Source organism: Brassica oleracea, chromosome C9 (genome assembly GCF_000695525.1).
Source record: "Brassica oleracea var. oleracea cultivar TO1000 chromosome C9, BOL, whole genome shotgun sequence".
In the NCBI taxonomy this organism is placed as follows: Eukaryota; Viridiplantae; Streptophyta; class Magnoliopsida; order Brassicales; family Brassicaceae; genus Brassica; species Brassica oleracea.
In genome coordinates, this window is record NC_027756.1 from 53,557,865 (window position 1) to 53,575,967 (window position 18,103).

Sequence of the window (18,103 nt, forward strand, 5' to 3'; positions counted from 1 at the left end):
CACGCGGGTAAAATAACTGTAATTTTTTTTGGTAGTTGAGAGATGGTGACAAAAAATAGGATTATATAATTCGTTGCCAAAAAAGGATTATATAATTCATTTATGTATGTTTTGAAATGTTGTTATTTATGGATAGAATAAAAAGAAATAACTTTGATATATACGTTTTTCAATGGATATTCGTGACGTTATAAATTAAAATGTACATATCGATATCATTTTGGAATAGATTCACACTGTTTATTTTTTTGGTCAACTTTGGTGTTTGATACTAAATATATGTGAATTTACGAAAAGCCACGTAACAAGGTGTGGGTTGAGATGATGAGTGTGTGGCTGAAATGGACTTGAGCTCTTAAATAAGCCTTTGGGATATGAAACGACTTAAAGTTGTTCTAAAAGCCATCTTCTCTCTTATCTCTCTACTGTATCATTCCCGTTGTCTAAGCTCTCTCCCTCTCTCGTTTTTGATAAGATAAGAGCTACAACTTATTGTCAGTTGGCAAAAATCACGAGACCAGCACCCAAAAAGGAGGGAACACAAGCACCAATCTTAACAGGTGTGAGACGACACTTGCCGGAAAGATCAAAGATCACAGGGAGTTTTGATTTAAAAAATATATATATATATATCTTCTTGTTTAAATCTACCATTTTAAAGTACAAGTCATTAAATGTCATTTTTACAGATCGAGTTGTCGTTTTGCTTGTAAAATAAGTCTATTATATAAAGTAGAGACATGGACAAGGATAATAGTTAAAGTTAGTTTATGAAATAAGTAGAGTTCTCTACTATAGCAAAGTGTGTGTAATGACTATTTATCTAAAAGTTTGGGAATTTAAAGATCTTTATCAATCGATTATTGCAAATTACAAGAAGATATAAACTTGTAAACAGAAGGACATCGATCTCATAATCGGAAACACATCTTAGCAAAGGAAAAAAAAGAGACAATCAGAAAACATCAAAGAAGTACATTATAGAATGGATAGATGAAGACCATTCTCGATCGACAGAAACAATAGGGAAGAGGATAGTTCTCTAGGGCTTGGAGTCTCCATCAAAACCACGTTGCAGAAATCCAACGGAGGAGAGATGCGAGACATCGCTCCAAGAATCAATGATCCATTTCTCCTCATGGAAGTGAACAACATTCACCGAAGCATTAAGTAGTTTTCCAGCTGATGAAGCTTTTGTGATCATCAAGTAAATTGCCCTTAACACTCCTCCATGAGTCACCACTATCACTCTCTCTCCTTTGTGCTTCTTGGCAATTTGCTCAAGAGCATTCATGGATCTCTCGCAAAGTTGGTCAAAGCTCTCTCCTCCTCCCTATTGAATTTGTATAATAGACATGCGTTAGAAATAAGACCATGCATTTAATGTAAGATATAGTTAAGCAAATGAATATATATGAATATAAAAATGATGAGAGATCAAATATGAATTAGGCTTACAGGAATCTCGAGGTCATTTTGGGAAGAAAAGAAAGCAGAGTAAGCTTCAGGTTCTTTCTCTGCTCCTTCTTTCCAGTACAACCCTTGAAGACTACCCACATGCCTCTCCTTTAAGTCAGGTACTTCAGTCACCTGTATAAGCATATTTTAATTACACCATATAATCACAACTCCTAAAATTTTGGAATACTGAAAAATGTTTTTGGTGTTTTTAAAAACAAACATGTGAATACTATTGAATTTCTTTTAAAAAGGAATTTCCTAATATTGTTAATTTAAACTCATGTTATATGATTTTTCTTATATAGGATCGATAAAGATATTTTACAGACCTCGGGACAAAAACAAGCTTCTGCGATCATCAGAGCAGTGTCTTTGGCTCGCTTTAGGTCAGATGAATACACAGCTACGGGTCTCTCCTCTTTCCCCAATCTCTCAGCGATCTAATGATTATTTAAACAAAAGAGAATTGCTGTCAATAAAATATAATATAATATCGAAGGAGAAAGACGTGAAAGGAATTGATCTTAACTGCTACAGCCTGCTTTAGCCCAACTTCGTTAAGGTCTGACTCTATTTGTCCCTGGATTCTTCCAGCAGCATTCCAAGTGGTTTCTCCATGGCGAACAAGAACAATCTCAGTCACTCCACTTTTGACATCCTCACCAAATTTGAACTCCTTCGATGCATCGATACTACATATTTATAAATTCTCTATTAGCCACACATCAAAAATACAATGCGATATATTTTGCATGCATTCAAACTCTCACATCAAGTAATCATGATCAATGCGCTAAAAATATGCTGTGTAATTATGGACGTTTGCTCTTAATGATCGGAACACTGGAATAATACAACTAAACATTGTTTTCACAATAACGATATATTAACGCTGAAAATAGGTATAGTGGACTAACAAGCGAATCTGAATCAGATATGTTTTTAAGACGTTCATGATATATATAATATAACAAAATAAAATGCACTAGCTATAAACGTTTTACTTAGTGTATGTACGAAAAATAAGTGTTGAAACTATCCGATATTAACTAAGATAGAAAATATACCATTCGTGACCCATGCTAGTGGTCTTTTGCCGGTCGAAAAGTGAAAGTTCGAAGCCAAAGAAGAATATAGAAGAGAGAAAGATGTGTGTTTGTAGTTATGATAAGTCGATTTGGGCTCTGCTTTAATAACCTTTTTCCCCCTGAGGAGAGAAAAACAAGTTTTTGGTTTGTCATTTTTTTATTATACTTAAAGGGATCAAAATAATTAAATAATTAAAATTCGGGCAGCTCGTCGATTGATAATGCTGGTCATATTTGTTAATTACTAAAATACTTAATTATATGGATTTTTAGAGAAATCATTTGATCGATAGGTATTGTAACCACGTGTGATGTCGATATTTCAATATTTTGTTCAGATCGGAATCTCTTACGAGATCAAGGGAAAATACTTAGGGAATCTCCTAGAAGCTAGAATATGACTACTCCATGATTATAATTTATGTTAACGATTGTTTTTTTATTAAGTTTGCAATTTGTTTGCCACCGGATGAGTAAACCATAAGCAGGTCTGACCATTAGGCAAGAGCAACACATTTTTTACTTGTGAAGTTATTTTGACAAATCGTTATATCAAAGCCTATTTAGATAAATATTATATCCAACATTTTTATATATCCAGCATTTAATATTGAGTAATTAAGATATATAGCTTTTAGTTTTGTAAATATTCACAAAATGTATTATGTTAAATGATATCTTAAATCTTGGTAGGACGCAAGAAAATTATGAATATAAAGTGGGAAAACGTTTTAAAAACCGATATGAAAATAGACGAATATGTGGAGTCGTGATTTGATCACTTTCCTTAACTCAATAAATCGCCCGTAGGTGAGACGGTTTCTGTACGATTTTGAGTCCCAGGATAAAACCACGTGAGACTGTTTTGCTTCACTCAAAACAGAATCAACGAACTAATTACCACGCTATACTCTTAAGACTTACTTTGAAAGACTAGAAGTATTGCTGGAAATTTTGTACGTAGAAACTTATGTATGAATTTGTGAGTTCTCAAGTGTATGAGTGCGCGTGTCCTCAATAGAGAGGTAAGATATTTATTTATAGGATAGATTCACAAAACTTAGTCATAAAGCAACTTGACATGTGTTATTGAGTTTGTTTAAGCTTTTGACATTTGTCACTAAGTCATCAAGGTTAAACACCAAGTGAGTTTTAGCATTTACCATTTGTCACTAAGTTGCATAGCTTGGTCACTAAGTTAGATTAGTTACCAACTTTATTTAGATTAAACCATTTGTCACCAAATAGACTTAGCTTAGTCATCAACTTAGTAAAAGTCTTTTTCATCATTTTACTCAGCCCATGGACTTGCAAATGTGATGGGCTTTCTCCATATAAAGTACAACATTTACATCACATTAAGGGTCCGATTGGTAAAGACTTTCGCTTTAGACTGTCGCTTTAAACTATTGACTGTAGAGATTTTGGCTGTTAAAGCTGTAAGTATTATTTTAAAAGATAAAAATAATAATCAAAGTTATAGAAATTGTTATTTTATTTTTAATATTCCATTACAAATATAAAATTATACAAATAATAAAGAAAAATCATATATGAAAACAAAAGTAAATTAATATGAATCTCAAAATAACAAGAAAAACATAACAATAATTAATTTACCAAAATAATTTTAAAATAGAATTAATATAACTTACATTAAGGTGTTTTAGTTATTATGGGGTAAAGAAAAAGTTATTTTTAGGTAAATAAAAAGTTATTTTTATGATAAATTTTTTTTTCTATTCTCAAAGTCACGTAGAAGTGTCCGTAGAAAAATTAGTGTAAAAGAAAAGAGAGAAATAAGAAAGGGTTTTGAGAACTTTAGAATCAATATTTTTCAGAAAAGCTTGATTGGTAAAAAATGGACTTTAGAAACTGTTTAATCCCACAAAGTCTTGACATCCACAACTCCAATCCGACTCTAGGTTAGATTTTTTTACCCCGTCCAATAGGTTCGTAAAATTTTATTTACACATATTTAATTTTAACTCGGCCCAGTAAGCTTGTAAAATAGTTTCAACAAATCTTAATATATAAAACCTTGGGATCGATCTCCCATCAACTTGTAGTCTACTTGTGGAGATTCATTTATCTGTTTTGCAGACGTCATATAAAAATGCACATGAAGAAATTAACATGTCTTTTATATATGCATGTGGCATGTGTGTAATAATAACTAAATAACGTGAAGCTTTAAAAGAAAAAAACTAATAACATAGGCACCTAGCTATAAGTCTATAACCAATAACGGTAGTTAAAAAACAGGTCATGCATGTGCAGTAGCGACACAGAAATACTAATAAATGAGATTCAGTTCCTCACAATGAGGATCGGTGGTCCTATAGTATCTTGCCACATGGAGGAAATAATGAAGCTCGTACCATAAAAATGGACTAGAGAAACGGTTACTTACCAAACAACACATGTTGAAGTTTACCGACAAAAGAACAATCGATGCTATTAGATTACCGTGACCGGCGTTATAAAAGAAAAATTAATTTCCCGATCTAGCAACTATTGATTTGAGGTCAGGTGGGATCATAATAAAATAAATTCAAATTTCCCCAAAATGTGGCACTGTCTGTAACGAACCACGTGTGGAAAATGACAAATTGCCAGCGTTGCGTATACTTGTTTGGTTCCAATCTTTACGGATTCGTATCACTTTTCTCATTTTCTTTTCATATTTAATGTGTTAGTTAATCTTAATAATGTCTTGATTCCCTAATCAGCCACACACTTATAACAAGAAGACAGCATGATATATATAAACAATATGAAAAATTAGTTGAACTGTAACAGATCGCCATAATATTCAATTTGGAAATTAACCCATGTTTTTTTTAACTTACAAACTTATTTTTTATACGAGGGTTGATTACAAATCAGGTTACTAATTCTGATGAATATTATTACCACCTAAAACAATGATTAGGAATTTCATTTTTGGCGACGGAAACCCGTTAACCAAAAATTAACGTGTGATCAATATTCAACTCCTTAATCACTAAATAACACATTTCTTATATTTTATTTAGCTCGTTGAAATGACAATTTTCTTTTAACACTAGTTTAAATCTATATTTTCTCAATCAATCATTGATTTGTTAAGCTTTTTAATTGAAACTAATCAATTATTGTATAAATTAATTTATATTTCTGTATATTATTTTGTACTAGCGTAAGATTTTAATGTTTTATCCTTTCAAAATTGCTTCAATCAAGAGCAGTGGTCTGCCTAGTTGACAATTATTTATAGACCAGAGCAGGCCCATACTACATCATAATAAATAAAAAAACTCCATATATGAAGTACAAAGAGAAAGCTAATACCCACACTAGAAATACCAGAAATAATTTTTAATCACATTAACAATATGATGACGATCTTATAAGAGTCTAAGGCAAATAATTAGACGTTCTCATACCTACAATAGCTGGAGGACTTCTAATATCTTTAAGATGACATAACATTTCTTATGTTTTGAGAGATTTTCTTCTTTGATTGCTCTTGTTCATCATTAACTTTAGGAAGCCCTACAAACAAGTTGAAAGCAAAACACAAACCAGAACAACCTAAAACCCCAAACGGATTTTTAGAGATAGAAATTTAAACACCAAAAGAAAAACTTAACTTAAAACATAAAAGATAACAATCCGATGATTAAAAGCGAAAATCTTATTCGGAAATCCGTTGTTCCAACACTACATTAGATCCACTGATACTACAAGATCAAGTTTTGACTCTTCACGTTAAAACACCATGTCTTCCAATAAAAAAACCCATCGAACTATCATAGATGCAATCAGAAACCACCAATAAAATATCTTCACTTCCAGATTCTGCCAAAATCAGAGTCAAGTTTATAAAAAAAACTCTTTCATGACATACCATAGATTTTTAAGTTCTCATATAGATCAAATTCTCAAAAAAATAAAAAATAATAATAAAATAGGCACAATGCTGGATCCTAAAAGTGCTACCAGACGTTGACCTTTTTTTAATGACTTTACGTTAAATACCCTGAACACTTAGTATTTTTGATTTATAGTTTAAGATTTATTCTAGGGGTTAGAGTTTACCCAAAGGTTTAGGATTTAAGATTTAGGGTTTATGGATTAGGAGTTAGGGTTTAGTGTTTTGCTGACGACGTTAAAAATATTTTTTTTCTGTAACTACTATTTAAAAAATAATAATTTTACCTTTTTATTTTAAAAACATAATATAACTTGGCAATATTTTGTTTCTTTTTCTAAAAGATATCGAATTTGAATAATGAAATCCTAGGGGTAAACCCATGAATAACTCAACTCTTTTTTTATAGATTGAATTCTCAAAAAACACAAACAAAGATTGGGCTGCCTAGTGTTTTATATCTGGGAAATTAAGTGAGATAACACCAAAAAAACATGATTCACTATCTAACTAAAATCCAACAATCTCTCCTATTTTCTCTTTCCATCTCTCTCTACTTTCTTTCTACAAAACTAATTTCCATTTTTTCCGTAGCTATTTCACAAATAAGCCCTTTATATCTTGAGTCATCTTATTATATAAAGTTTGGTTCTTCAAAGTTGCTAAATAATATGATCGCGACACATGACAATTATATATTTTAAGATTGTGGCATCTGTTAATCTATCTCATAATTAAAAATATATATACTAAGATATTAACAAAAACAAATCTTATTAAAAAGTAATAATAAAAATTATTTAATAGTAATTTTCCATTTTAAAATCCTAATCAAAACATTATTGCAAAAAATTATTTGATAATAATTTTCTTTCTAATATTGTGACATGTGTTTAAATATATATAATGATTAAAAATGTATATAATAAGATAATAAAACGAATTTTGAAAAACCTACTTTTAAAAATTATTTAATAGTAAAAAAAAATAAAAAAATATTTAGAAGTAATGTTTTAAAAATTTTCCTTTTTTAAAATCCTAAAAAATGGATTTGAAATTAATTTATTTAATATAGTTTTCCTTTTCTAAAATTTTAATGAAAATATAATTAAAAGTTTATATTGAGCTTGGTTATTCAAAATTACTAATTAACATGACTGTGACACATGTCAGTTATATATTTAAAAATATGATATGTGTTAAACTATCTCATAATCAAAAATATATATACTAAAATAATAAACATATTTTTTTAAAAAAGTTAATTATAAATATTATTTAATAGTCTTATTATTATTATTAATATTTTTATATATATAGATTGGTTCTTCAAAGTTGCTAATTAACATGATTGTGACACATGTCAATTATATATTTAAAAAAGTGACATGCGTTAAACTATCTCATAATCAAAAATATATATACTTAAATAATAAAAAAAAAATTCATAAAAATTTATTATAAATATTATTTAATAGTCTTATTATTATCATTATTATTGTTAATTTTTATTATAATGTTTGTTTTAAAAGATACTAATGATAGAGAATTATAAAAGATAAATATTAACTAATTAACATGATTGTGACACATGTAAATTATATATTTAAAAATGTGATATGTGTTAAACTATCTCATAATCAAAAATATATACTAAAATAATAAAACAATTTTTTCTTAAAAATTAATTATAAATATTATTTAATAGTCTTATTAGTATTACTATTATTTTTATATATAAAGCTTGGTTCTTCAAAGTTGCTAATTAACATGATTGTGACACATGTAAATTAAATATTTAAAAATGTGATATGTGTTAAACTATCTCATAATCAAAAATATATACTAAAATAATAAAACAATTTTTTCTTAAAAATTAATTATAAATATTATTTAATAGTCTTATTAGTATTACTATTATTTTTATATATAAAGCTTGGTTCTTCAAAGTTGCTAATTAACATGATTGTGACACATGTCAATTATATATTTAAAAAAGTGACATGCGTTAAACTATCTCATAATCAAATATATATATATTTAAATAATAAAAACAATTTTTCTTAAAAATTAATTATAAATATTATTTAATAGTCTTATTTTTATCATTATTATTATTGTTAATTTTTATTATAATGTTTGTTTTAAAAGATACTAATGATAGAGAATTATAAAAGATAAATATTAACTTCTAAGAAATAAATGTTAAACAAAAACAAATTGTAAAATTCGACAAGTACAATAAATTATTTAATAAAAAACATGAAGAAAAACAAACTTTAAAATAAATAATATTACTTTTTAAAATCCTAATTAAAATAAAATTGTAAAAGTACTCTTATTATTTTCTTATAAGTAACTAACTTTTCCTTTTTAATATATAATTGTATGTTAAAAAATTATAACCAAAAATAGCTACAAATATTTCACATCTATATTTAGGTTTAAGCTTTAGCATATTATTTTTACAAAACACAATATTATTTACATGAAAAGTATTACTTGAGTTTTTTCTTTTAATTTCTTGATACAACTCAACTTTTTATTATCCTTATTACATCATATGATGCTAACATAACTTTTAATTTTTATGTTGTTGTCGTACATGAGTATGTGTAAATATGATGAATATGTGTTTGTATGTATAAGACAAAATATATAAATAATTAAACATAATTTTTATATTAAAAATAAAATAGTTGTATAAAAATCTAAATGAAAAACCAATTATAAAATAATTTATTTATTTTTAAAAGACTAAATAAAATAAAAATATAAAAATAATTTTATTTTTATAATTAACTAATTTTAATTTTTAATAATTTTGTGTTAAAATAATATAAACCAAAATTAGCTTCAGATGTTTCACTTGATATGATTGTGACAAGTGTCAACTAAACAAATAGATTGTGAATATGTCAATAAAAATTGCCTTTATGTCAAAATAATTTCTTCTTTTTCTAAAATCCTAAATAAAATAGATTTAAAAAAAAAATCTTTTCTAATAATCTTAACCAATTAATATTTTTATTTTTTAAAAAATAAATCCTGGCCAGAGAGAATTGTAAAATTTTATTTAATAGTAATTTTTACTTAAATAAATTAGTGATAAACATGATAGTAACAATTATTTAATTAACAATAAAAAATGTAAAAATATTAGTGATATTAAAAAACGAATTTTGAAAATGGCAATTTTTAATAGTTAATATTAACTGGAAATAATTATTTGATAGAAAATTTATTTTTTAAAATCCTAGACAAAATATAATTGTAAAAGTTATACAAATAATAATTTCCTTTTATTAAATGTAAAAAACAGTAAAATTATATTTTATAGTTGTTTTCCTTTTTTATAAAAAAAATCCTAATCAAAAGAAATTTGTATCATATTTTAAAAGTCATAATCAAAAGAAAATTGTAAAAATTTATTTGATAATATTTTTAAGAGAGTATTTGATGATGAACATGATACTAAAAAATGTTTAATTAGCAAAAGAAGGGTGAAATTAGTATTGATACGAATTGTAAACATAGTAATTTTAAAATTATTTACTAATAACTAAAAATAATTATTTGATATCAGTTTATTTTTTTCTGAAATTGTAAAGAAAAGATCATTGTAATAGGTTCTCGGGCTACACCCCGATTTTTTTCCATAGATTTAAATGAAGTTTAGATTATTTTAAAATTTATATCAAGTAAAAAAAAGATAATTGTAATAGGTTATATGACAATATTTGTTTTTTTCGAAAAACCTAAAGAGAATTGTAAAAGAGTATTTAATATTATTTTTTTTATTTTTTAATTGTAATAAAAATGAGAGTTATAAAATAGAATGTTTTATTTTTTAAACAAAATCCTAACAAAATAAAAATTTAAAGACTTATTTAATAAAACATTAAATTAGTACATATGAACATGTATAATGATGTCATTGACTCGATTGATGTATTTGACTTTCATTCTTTTTTAAGTTTTATTCAATTTCTTATTTCGGGTTGTGTTCAATTTAAATGTTTAGGTATAGTATTTTCTCTAAATCTAAATATAAAATTTATAACAATTCATTTATGCACCATGATATAAAATACAAATATTAATTTGAACTTATGTGTGAAAACGAGTTTTAATTATAAAATAAATCTCAAACAACATATGCAAAAACAATCATAAATCTATGATAAAATGATTTAATATTTTATAGTTTTTATTAAATTAAAACATCAAACAAAAACAACGGTCTCATATTTTGTATATTAATAAATTTTTTTCTTAAGGAAACACGTGATGAGTTTTTACATCACGTGAGTTTATTTTGTTTAAATTTATCGCCTCCTTATGTTACCCTTATAATTTACGTTGGAGATGCCAAAGGCTCAGAGGAAATTTATCGCCTCCTTAGAGGATGTTGGGCCTAATATTTAGTTGGGTCGATCCATTACTGCTTCACCCTTCGTGAATCCGGCTCAGTTTGGGTTGGATCTTCAACGTTTTGAATCCAAGATAGGCCTAACATGACAAGATGAATCACTTATAGGCTGGCACATTATGGAATATGTCTAATACTAATAATTTGTTCTTAAATCATGTATATCTCCTGGGCCTAATAATTAAGGTCCACTAACTTATGTAATTATTTTGATCTAGGGTTTCAGAATTTTGTACTATAAATATTACTTCATATGGATTGTTTACTAAGGAGACCATCACCACCTCCTCCCCTTCCCCTAAATTAGATCTTGCAGAGAAAAAAGATCACCCTAGCTCATTGAAAGAAGTTTATCTTCTAGGAACATAATTAGACTGTTCTCTCCAAATTCAAAAGGTATGTATATGTCTAAATTCTTTATTTCCTACAAGTATTCTAATGCATATATGCAAAACTATTGTTTATGAATTTCTAACTTAAAACCAATTGATGATCGTATTAACATGTATGTTTATATCGAATCATCTAAAACCTCAGATGAAATATTTGAATGATGAGTTATCTATATCTATCAGAAACTGATTTATGATATAAGATCATCTAAAATCCATGAGTGACATTAAAGCGCTGAATAATATATGTGATGACGATTGTGAAGTCAATAAACATATATTTTGAGTTTTCTAGAAATTAACCACCGGTTCCAAGCCGAGCGGTGGAACTTTTAAACCGAGTGAATAATTAGAAATCTGAATGATAACATGACGAACAACTGTTAATGCGATATTAACAGTAACAAAAATAAACAGTTATATATGTATATGTAGAGATTTTTGTTACTATTAATTATTTATAAATTTCTAGTTTTGATCTTTTGATATACTTAAAAAGTAAAAATATCATTATAATTGATGAAATTTAGAATGATTTGACTAAAATTAGATTGAATTTCCAAACTCCCCCAAAAATCAAAAGTTAAATCACTCATATTGAATTCACCTTTATACTTTGAAGAAAAATAATAAGATATATTATAAAATATAAAATATTGTTAATAAAAGCACCTCCGATTGGAGTTCTATCCATTGAAGTTCTAAAGATTCGTACGTGTATAAATATATATTGTATATGTGTACATAGGTGTAGTCTACAAAATAAGTTAGAATCCCCCGGGAGGTGCTCCAGAGTTTTAACTTTTAACCATATCCAGCACTTAACGCTGCGTGTAAAATTTACAAATATACAACTTTGACAATTTTATTTAGAAGAAACTCTTATTAATGTTTTGAATCTTTTTTTTTTTTTGGATCAAAATATTGTTTTGAATCTAATCGTTGAAAATAACGAGGCAAAAACGATGGGGGTGGTTATGGATTTCATATCTGTCTCCGTATTTTCGATGTTTGTTTGTTGTCGTTATAAATAACTGACAGTTTTCTTTCATATTAATCTCCAACAGGCACATATCGCTGCGGATGATTCACAAAACTTAAGGTTGGTTTCCTCTCCCTCTCTCTCTCTCTATGATCTCTAGCGTATTCTTCGGATTCGATCCACTAGGATTGATGCAATTTCCCTTACTATCGAATACGTTGTTCTGTTCGATTTGATCCGATTTGAATTGGCTCTTGTTTTGAGAAATACATGTTCGGTTGCTCTTTGAATATTAGTTTAGATTCTCTGTTGTTCTGTCTTTTTCTGTTGGTCTTGATTGATTTTTTTTAGTTTATTTTTTATTTTTTATGGGGTATTGTTGTGGATGATTGAAACATTGATGCAATTTTCCAGGAAAAACTTGCGTATATAATCCGTGAAGTCAGTTGGTAATTTCAGTAATGTACGGTGGAAGAAGGGTATCACTGCATGAGATCAAAATGGTGAATTTTCTGTTTTACTTCAAATCTACTAAGGATTATTTATATATATTGTTGCCGTAAGTGATTTATATATGTTGGTGTGTTTCTCAGGTTAAAGTGTCTATTGAAAGGGAGGATAACGACCTCAAAAACAACCATTATAAAGAATGTTATTATGCTGGAGGCTCAAGTGAATATATCAGTTGCCTCAATCCTGATAAGGTGAGAGACTTTTTGCATCCCAGACGTTAATTTTTGAAAAATTAATTCACTGGTTGCTTATTATTTTCAGAAACCACTTCATGATGTGATGGGTTTCAAAAGAGAGTTAAATGGTATCATCATGGACATTGCACTTCAGTGGTATGTGTCCCCTTCCCCTCCTACTATTTTTATGGTACTCTTGAACAAGATGATCCTGTTTTCAGGTACGTAGATGGATATTCAGACACAATGCTAGGATATGCTAATGGCATCCGCACCAACGATGGTGGAACGCATATAGACGGTGTGAAAGCTTCGATAACAAGAACTCTTAACAGCTTTGCGAAACAGTCCAAGGTTTTCAAGGTAATAACACCAGTCACATCACTAAAACCATTATTAGCTGATGTTAATATATTTTGCTGGCGATATCTTCAGGAAGAGGATGTTACTTTCAGTGGGGAGCATGTTAGGGAAGGACTGACTTGCGTTGTCTCAGTTATTGTTCCAAATCCTGAGTTTGAAGGTCGAACACAGGTATGTATGATCATAGTCCCCTTGTGATCTTCCTTATTCGTTTTTTGCGCTAATATTTTTATCTCTTACCATCTGGAAGACGAGATTAGGGAATCCATATATCAGAGAAATTGTTGACCAGTCAGTCCAGATGTACTTAACGGAGTATTTTGAATTGCATCCAGATGTGCTTGAGAGCATTCTCTCCAAATCTTTTAACGCTTATAAGGTATGCCTATTGATACTAGTACTGTATCTTCATATGAAGACATCCACAGTTCTATATCATTATTGTTACTTTCTCTTTATAGACTGCATTGGCTCTCAAGAGGGTAAGAGAAGTGATTAGATCAAATAGTGTATCAACGCCATGCACCATTTCTGAGAAACTAACCAACTGCTCTTCTGAGAAACCTGGTATGTATTAGCCCTTCATGAGATTTTTTTTTATAGCAGCTCATAACATGAGCTCTGTTTGATGAACTTTTGGTAAGTATAATATGATAAACTACCACATGGGTTGACCAAGTGGTAGGAGAAATGCGGATAGTCCGTTGTTAATCCCCACGGTTGTAAACAACATTCACTTGTGGTGAGCTTGTAGGAAACCCCCTTGTTGGGATCTTACGCACCACCACAAGTATTGCTTTATAACAAACACAAACCAGACACATAGTCCCAATAAAAATTTCTGAGATAGAACTTTTATGTTCTTGAATATATATATATAGTGGCTAGAGATTTAATCTCATAAGATTCAGAGTGTGAGGTAGAATAAGGAAACAAGATAGTTTTAATTAAACTTTTTTCCAATACCTCCAGAGATTTTAGTAGGCAGAGGAGTTATTTCTGGTGGCGCTGCAAAACATGGTTGTGACTCTCTTGATAAGCGTTTCCAAGTAAGACATTCTTTGATTATAGTTTTATATATGGGCAAAGTATGGCTTGAGAATAGCCATACTTGGGGAAAGATCTTTCCCCTTTTTTAAGTTTAGTCAGGACAGCTCGCGAGAGCTGTCAAGATAGACATATGGGAAAATGGGATGGAAACTAATCATTGGTAACTCCTTATGAGCATGCCAATGCCAAAGCTTCCTCTCTTCCACCAGCCAAAAAGGCATTTGTCTTGGTGGCTCTTACGGTTATCTCTATCTCTTGCCAGAGCAAAAGGATGCGTGAACAGCCTCGACGTAATAGTGCAGTCTCTACAGCTCATGGAAAGTCTTTAGAGAATACTAGTGATTCAAGCTCTGACAAGAAGCGCCAAAAAGTTAAATCTTGTGTTCCATCCTCACAAAAAACGGCTGCTGCTTCAAACCCACGAAACAGTAAAGATGTTAGCGTCAAGAGTGACAAAGGTGGATCCCCTGGTTCAGACAAAATCAAACATATCCCAGTAGGTCATGTTTTCCAGGCCGAGATACCAGTTTGGATTGCGCCTACCAAGAAGGGCAAATTCTACGGTAGCCCCGGAGATTCCGACACACTTAGGTGGCTAGGAACTGGTGTTTGGCCAACGTACAGCCTCAAGAAGAAAGCTCACTACAAAAAAGTCGGCGAAGGAAGAAAGGACACGTGTTCTTGCGCTTCTCCAGGATCAACCAGTTGCATAAAGCAACACATTAGAGAAGAAAGGGAGCTTCTAGAGAAAGATATAGGGCGTGCTTTCTATACTTGGGAGTTTGATGAAATGGGTGAAGAAGTGGGATCAAAAACATGGACGTCCAAAGAAGAGCAAAAGTTCAAATCTCTTGTGAAGAATAATCCTTTGTCAAGTTGTGATGGGTTTTGGAAGATTGCTTCCGAGTCTTTCCCAAGGAAAAGTGAGAAAGATCTCACTAGTTACTACTACAATGTTTTCCTCATCAGACGTATGAGATTGCTTGCTAAGTCTTCTTCTGCTGACCACATCGATAGTGATGATGACCAAAATGAGCACTTCTTAGGTGGATGAACATGTTCCTTATCTAGTAAGCTCTTTGGTCATAGGATCCTTATAGGGCAAAAGCATCAATCCAAATGTGTTTTTTTTTTCTTCTCAAAAACTAATACATATTTGTTTTCTTCTTCATGAACCTTTGAGAGTTTGAAATATTTTAAATTTGGATTTTCTGAGTTAGGGCTTTAAAAGTCTAGGATTATCCTTTTAATTCTTCTCCTTTCTAATTTGTATGACCTTTTTTCATTGCAAAAACTTAACATCCTTGCTGACCTACCTAGGCCCATGTTGCATTGAGACGGATACGTGGACAGATACGGATGAAAAACAAGAAAAACTAAAAATTTATAGATACAAATATAACACAAAATAGAAAAGATTGTTGTGAAAAATTGTGCATCATTTACCAATCAAGCAATAATTATTAAGTGGAATCCCATGTGAATCAGCAAGGATCCGAAACACAACTTACAACTTTTATCGTACTATGCTCTCCAAAGAGAAACTCTTCTCATTGAATAGATGTATGTTATACTTGAAAATGGCACATAGCTTTTCTGAGTATTTTAGGGCTTTAAAAGTCTAGGATTATCCTTTTAATTCTTCTCCTTTCTAATTTGTATTACCTTTTCCATTGCAAAAACTTGAGAATCCAGCCCAACATCCTTGTTGACCTACCTAGGCTACCTAGGCCCATGTTGCACTGAGACGGATACGGGGACAGACACGGATAAAAAACAAGAAAAACTAAAAATTTATAGATACGAATATAACACAAAATAGAAAATAGTGTTGTGAAAATTTGTACATCATTTACCAATCAAGCAATAACTATTAAATGGAATCTCGTGTGAATCAACAAGGACTCGGAACACAACTTACAACTTTCATCGTACTATGCTCTCCAAAGAGCAACTCTTCTCATTGGATAGATGTATGTTATACTTGAAAATGGCACATAGCTTTTACCAAACTAAATTTATTTTGTCACCAACTCTTCTCATTGTATGTTCCCTAGACACTATTTGCATTTTTTTTTGGAACACATGATGTTTCATTTACATTCTTAATTGATTACAATGATAAGAGCAACTTTGTACATACAATATGCGGACCTAATTGGAAATTTCTAGAACAAAGAAATAGAACTATAGATATACAAACTTAACCAAGTTTAATAAAGTGTTTGATTGGTTTTCAAAGATATCACACATGAGTACAATCATAAAGAAACTACACTGTTTTCAAAATTTTCAAACATGAAAATAGTCACTGTAAATTGTCACGTTGAAACCTTCAAAACCTCCATCCTGATCGAAATGTGTCTTGTTGTACCTTCCAGTCCTAAATGAACCATTACACAAAGTGACAACAGTATGGAAAATCACAATGCTTTTCGGATTTGAAACTAAAAGAAGAGTACCTCTCATGAAGAGGGATTTTGATGGGGAGAATCTCTTGAGGGAGGTGGAAGAGACAGACATCTCTAATTGCATAAATCTTGAATTTATTGAACTTCCGGTGTAATGGTATGCGTTCGAATGCATGTTTGGGTTTGAATTGGCTATTTTGGTATTTGGGTATAGAACATATTCGGATATTTTTATATTTCGGATTGGGTTCATGTATTTGTACTTAAAAAAACAATAAATCTGAATCAAATAATAATGTGTATGTTGTAAGGCAGAACAATATAGTATTAATCAACAAGAAAATAGGCTGTTAACCAAAGAGCAGAGCATCAAGTACTCATATACTTCACAAAAGCAACCTTCGAAAAAGATTGTATCTTCCAATAGAATCGAAAGGTGTGGAGAAATTAAAGACGAAACCATTAAATCCACGGCAGAGGTGGGATTAGGTCTAGCGTGAACTATGAAAAATAAATGAATGAGTCTAAATTATTATGGATTTTCGATCGGGATCGAATATTCAATCTCCTCTAACTCAATATATGTTCAGATATTTTTATAGATCGAATAGGGTTTAAGTTCATGTTTTTCTGATCGAGTTCGGTTCTAGGTATCAGATAAAATTCAGACATACACTATACTAAACAATCTATTTGATCTATAAAAATATCCGAACATGTATTGAGTTAGAAATGTATTGAGTTAGAAGATATTGGATACCTAATTCCGATCAGTTAATACCCGAAATATCCGAACATGTATTAAGAAGCTAAGAGAAGATTATGGGGAGCTATGATAAATCAAAAAATCCTTTTGGCCGATGCTGACAATTTCCTGAACTCTAGCGAAAAGGTAGAACGTCAAGGTGAGCGCTCAAAGATTTGTTTTTTTTTTGTCAGCAAACAAAGCAGACTCATGTAGATTCTGCGAACCACCCCGGTAGCTCTGCATCCATATGGACGACAAACGATGATTGCTTTCTTGCACTGCGTGCGAGACTGTCCACCTTTAAGTTCTGTGTCCGTGGTATATAAATGATCTCTGAGCTGTTAAAACTCCTCTTTAAAACTTTTATGTCTTCCAAATAGCTTGCAAAGGCTGGCCAGTCTTCTGGTTCCGACACCATCTTCACCAATTGAGCACTATCCGTTGCAAAAGTAACCCATGCTTGTCTAAGATTCCTCATACATTCCATTGCCCATATAAGGGCCTCTATCTCTGAGTGTAGTGGCGACTGACTCGCTCTCGTGTTCCTTGCTCCCATTAGTCCATCATAGCC

At 30.2% G+C, this 18,103-nt stretch overlaps 2 protein-coding genes across 4 annotated transcripts; one reads left to right on the forward strand and one right to left on the reverse strand.

Moving 5' to 3' along the window:
- Window positions 1-625: 625 nt before the first annotated feature.
- Window positions 626-2,661, reverse strand: LOC106316647 (metal-independent phosphoserine phosphatase). Its single transcript, XM_013754526.1, has 5 exons — window positions 2,529-2,661; window positions 1,991-2,153; window positions 1,791-1,901; window positions 1,459-1,590; window positions 626-1,333 (listed from the first exon to the last, which is right to left on the reverse strand). The coding sequence occupies exons 1-5, from the start codon at window positions 2,540-2,542 to the stop codon at window positions 1,043-1,045; spliced, it is 711 nt and encodes a 236-aa protein (XP_013609980.1). The 5' UTR covers window positions 2,543-2,661; the 3' UTR covers window positions 626-1,042.
- Window positions 2,662-11,179: 8,518 nt separating this feature from the next.
- Window positions 11,180-16,748, forward strand: LOC106318778 (DNA gyrase subunit B). 3 transcript variants are annotated; one of them, XM_013756911.1, is made up of 11 exons: window positions 11,180-11,293; window positions 12,357-12,391; window positions 12,686-12,774; window positions 12,865-12,975; window positions 13,046-13,116; window positions 13,182-13,323; window positions 13,396-13,494; window positions 13,574-13,702; window positions 13,785-13,890; window positions 14,296-14,372; window positions 14,636-16,748. In XM_013756911.1, the coding sequence occupies exons 3-11, from the start codon at window positions 12,733-12,735 to the stop codon at window positions 15,425-15,427; spliced, it is 1,569 nt and encodes a 522-aa protein (XP_013612365.1). In that variant the 5' UTR covers window positions 11,180-11,293; window positions 12,357-12,391; window positions 12,686-12,732; the 3' UTR covers window positions 15,428-16,748. The 3 variants fall into 3 exon arrangements, with proteins under 3 accessions (XP_013612365.1, XP_013612363.1, XP_013612364.1); XM_013756910.1 differs by lacking the exon at window positions 11,180-11,293 and adding an exon at window positions 12,178-12,260; XM_013756909.1 differs by lacking the exon at window positions 11,180-11,293 and having other exon boundaries at window positions 12,170-12,391.
- The last annotated feature ends 1,355 nt before the right edge of the window (window positions 16,749-18,103 follow it).

Coding starts and splice junctions, on each gene's coding strand:
- LOC106316647 (XM_013754526.1), bottom strand. Junction 1,902..1,990: donor GGCTAAAGCAGGCTGTAGCA/GTTAAGATCAAT, acceptor AATAATCATTAG/ATCGCTGAGAGATTGGGGAA. Junction 1,591..1,790: donor AAGCTTGTTTTTGTCCCGAG/GTCTGTAAAATA, acceptor ATGCTTATACAG/GTGACTGAAGTACCTGACTT.
- LOC106318778 (XM_013756911.1), top strand. CDS start 12,733: ATGTACGGTGGAAGAAGGGTATCACTGCATGAGATCAAAATG. Junction 13,324..13,395: donor AACAGTCCAAGGTTTTCAAG/GTAATAACACCA, acceptor CGATATCTTCAG/GAAGAGGATGTTACTTTCAG. Junction 13,891..14,295: donor CTGCTCTTCTGAGAAACCTG/GTATGTATTAGC, acceptor CAATACCTCCAG/AGATTTTAGTAGGCAGAGGA.